General features: G+C 44.4%; 1 protein-coding gene across 1 annotated transcript in view; it reads left to right on the top strand.

Moving 5' to 3' along the window:
• The window catches only part of LOC107749325 (uncharacterized), a 2,633-nt gene extending 2,438 nt beyond the window's left edge, over window positions 1–195 (top strand). Inside the window, exon 7 of the mRNA XM_016564435.1 lies at window positions 44–195. Coding sequence (XP_016419921.1) covers window positions 44–97 — 54 coding nt within the window. The 3' untranslated portion in view covers window positions 98–195. The remainder of the gene's footprint in view (window positions 1–43) is intronic.
• The last annotated feature ends 3,922 nt before the right edge of the window (window positions 196–4,117 follow it).

Consider the following 4,117-nt stretch of genomic DNA (forward strand, 5'->3'; position numbering starts at 1 on the left):
GTTTTCATTGTGCCTTTCTAAGTTGGTTTCTTTTTCTTTTCAGATGAATATTTTGAAGATACCCAAACTTAATGGAAAATTTACCCTTTGTAAATGATGTGCCGTGCATCACATTATTTAGCATTTTCAATCAGTCAATATACTGAGCTTACGAATCCACTAATTTTTCCACTTTTAATAAAGTCAGTCAATGAATGAAAAGTGTTAGTGTGAAATAAAGCTTCCCTGTTTAATTAGTATTTTGCCTTTACCTGAATGGGGCAGCACTGTTTTATAAGAAGCTCACTGACAGAGCGTGAAGGTGAGTTATAAATACAGCATCATTATGTGCTCAGACTACTACATGCAGCATAACTGACAAGAGTGAGGAAAAAGATAGAGATATCCACCTTTTTTTAACCATAATTTTAGCCATTTGTAACTTGATTGTACGAGGCTTTCACTTTCATTTTTGCTTCTTTATATAGCACACTGGTTTTTGTTATCATATCATTTTGATTTATTATGACAATCATAAAAGCACTTGTTTGTAGTGCAAATAGTTTTACCGTTTATGGCACTTTGTTATTCTTTATTTACCAATTCATCGGAAGTCTCGCACATTCAAAGAAAGTACTTCCACGTTGCAAATAAGGTGGATATGACTGTTCTTGTTGTAATATCAAAAGGTGCTAAAAACAATAAAAATAAAAATAATTAAAAATATAAATAATATATAAATTTGAAAATGTTTATAATATTTTATAATTTAATCTTTTAAATATATATTAATATAAAAATAATTAAAACAGTCAGAAAGTGGGCATTAGAGGAGGGCCTAGTCTCAAGATCACTTTAGGTAATGCTGTAGGCCTAAAAGACTGCAACTAAGCTTGAAAAGCCTCAACGGATCTCTGAATCAATGAATCAGGGTATGTGTAATGCCCTGCCAGAATAATATAATACAAATGTTTAAACAAAAAAATTTATTAAAATTCAAATTTTGCCATGATAAAATGTGTAATCACGTTTGTGTATATAAAAAAAATAACTTTTAAAAGTTAATTATTACCTCAAAATAATATTGAACTGTGAAATGAAGAGGAAGTGACATCTATGATCCATGTTCAAATGTTGGCGAGGTCTACTTTGATTTAACATTTATAATGACTTTTTATTCATGCTTGACAAGATTTGTCAAGCATAACTTACACCATATCACATAAAATAAAAAGAAAAAAATGTTTGTTCATATTTTGTACAATTTATAGATGGTAATGGTAATACTGGAAAATGTTCAAGTTGTTAACATTAATTAAAGGGGTCATATGATGCGATTTCAATTTTTCCTTTCTCTTTGGAGTGTTACAAGCTCTTGGTCAAGTGAAACTGGCCAATGGCGTTCAAGCGCGCAAAATATGAGGGTCTCCCACTCTATATAAAGCAGCGCTTGTACGTCATCTATTCAGAATCTTGACTGAAGCAACTTGGCATTCTAAGATCCTGAGCTAGGTGACACGGCAATAAGAGCAATGTCTCGTTCCCTCATCTCAGGGAACCGAGGTTACGTGAGTAACCGAGAGCGTTCCCTTTCGATTCGGTCACTCTACATTGCTATGGGAACGTATAAAATCCCACCGTGTCACAGCGATGGAGCCTGGCTCGACTAAGTATGTCAAGTTTCACATACGGAACCGTAATGAGAGCGGCAATGATATTGGCACTCTTGTTAAACAGCTCAGGTCTACAGGACCTTGTCGAAACCATGTAAAAGTCAAGGGGGGCACGGCACATGTGAGGCAAGTGACGACACATCTAGGTTATAAAACCTTGCAAAAGTGCTGGGTGACGACCAGCCTGCCGCCATGCAAATGTCCTGAATAGATATGCCATTTGCCCGAGTCCGCGGGTTGAGTGGGCCCGAACCCCTATAGGACATCTCACGCCCTTAGAGCCATGATAAGCCAAAGTAAAAGTGTGACAGCCTTTGCTTGGACACAGGCAGGCCTTTTGTGCGCTCTCCAAAGCATACAAATAGCTGGTCCGAGAGCCTGAACTGTCTATAGCGCTCAATATAAATGCGCACCGCACGTACAGGACACAGCAAAAGTGTATTAAGCGGCTCCGGCCCGTATTTCGGGACGGAAAGCAGATAGTGTTATGACCTGCGCTTTAGATGGAGTCGAAAGCACTTTAGGCACATAACCCTTCCTAGGCTTTAAGTTGAGTCTGCAATCACCTGGCCCGAACTCAATACACGAGTCGTCAACTGACAGCGCCTGCAGGTCCCCCACTCACTTAACAGAGGCCAGCGCGAGCAGGAGAGCTGTCTTGAGAGAGAGCGCACGCAAGCTCGCTGAATGTATGGGCTCGAACGGCAATTTTTTTTGGGGGCTTTTGAAGGAAGGCAAGAATTATTGGTATTGGGTAGTTGAATTTGTGAAAACTCTTCATTTATATGCGTAAAGTCGTCTAGTGGAAGGAGCCCTAGCCTCAGCGATAGTGTTCAACATGTGCTGAGGAAGTGCATCTGTTACTGGCAAGCTCCGTCGAGCGGCCAGACATGAAAGCTCCATGACTCTGGATTTGGATGCTATATCGTTAACTGTGCTTGAGAGAAGAGGTCTCTCTTCAGTGGGATAGTCCACGGAGGGCTTCTAGCATCTCCACCAGTTCTGGGAACCACGGCTGATTGGGCCATTTCGGTGAGAGGGGGTGTCGATCTGCCCACAGAAGAAGGTCTCTCGCCAGCCGCAGCAGCGGCCGCGAGCTCACGCCCCCTTGGTGATTTATAAACGCTACCACTGTCATGCTGTGCGTCCTGATGAGAACGTGACTGTGGAGAATGTCTGGGAGAAAGCACTCGAGTGCTAGGTGTATAGGTCGGAGCTCCAGACAGTTTATGTGCCACAACTTCTCCGTTTCTGACCACGTCCCGAAGACTGGTCTGCCGTCGCATACGGCTCCCCAGCCCGTGCTCGATGCATCTGTTGTAACAGTCTTTCTCCTGATCACTTGGCCAATAAGAACACCCCGGCGATACAGAGTCATATCGCGCCAAGGGGTCAGCGCATCCCAGCAGACAATCGTCGAGATAGTTCAGGATGCGCATTCCGCTCTGCTTCAGAGGAGAGAGAGCAGCATCCATGCATTTCGTAAACGTACGAGGGGCCAGGGATAAACCGAAGGGTAGGACTGTGAATTGGTACGCTATCCCTTCAAATGTAAATCTCAGGAAACGCCTGTGGCTACCTGAATGTGAAAATAAGCATCCTTTACATCCACAGAGATAAAACAATCTCTCGGTCTGATGTGTGAGAGGATTTGTCTCAGCGTAATCATTTTGAACGAGCGCTTCGAAAGAGCGCGATTCAGCGCGGTCTCAGGTCCAAGATTGGGCGGAGTCCGCCGTCTTTGGTACCAGAAAATAGCGACTGTAGAAGCCGCTCTCATGGTCTGCTAGGGGCACTGTCTCTACAGCGCGTTTTGCGAGGAGGTTGTGTATTTCCTCTCGCAGAATTGAGGCATTCTGCTCCCGTACAGTGGACATTAATACAGGAACTGAAGCGTGTAGTCGTTCTTTATTGATTTCATAACCTACTCTGATACCCCTGGCAGTGTCTGCCACGCTTCTGTGAACTGTGACAGCGGCCAAGGCGGACTGCACACCGTGTGGGATAACTCGCCGTTCGGGGGCGGGGAGTTTAATACCACACGAGTGTGAGAGTGAGTGATGGGGGAGAGGGGAGTGAGAGGAGGAGAATTGCTTTGATATTGAGGTGAGTTTTGTATGTTTTTCGACTTTATTGCACTGCATAGTGGAACAGTCAAAACACAAATATTGACAATTGCTCTCGCCGCCCGCAACAGGCAGGGGGGCGTGGTGAACACACACAGCAGAGCAAGCAGACTTTTTCAGTGGTTTCTTCAGCGCTGGGTGCAGATTTCCTCCTCCGAGAGACAGCATCAGGAACTTTGATTCCGGTGCCGGTAGCCTGCCGTCTCTGTCAGGGCGGGGTCTCTGGCACTTCGAGCCTGTCTTGGTCTCACCGCCGGCTCATGTTCGCGCTGAACAGCAGCAGAAGAGGTGTGTGGTCTTCCCGCGCGCTGCGCTGAGGAGGAGCGGGAACGCGCAGGA

Source organism: Sinocyclocheilus rhinocerous, unplaced genomic scaffold, assembly GCF_001515625.1.
Source record: "Sinocyclocheilus rhinocerous isolate Xijiao unplaced genomic scaffold, SAMN03320098_v1.1 scaffold30936, whole genome shotgun sequence".
NCBI classification, from domain to species: Eukaryota; Metazoa; Chordata; class Actinopteri; order Cypriniformes; family Cyprinidae; genus Sinocyclocheilus; species Sinocyclocheilus rhinocerous.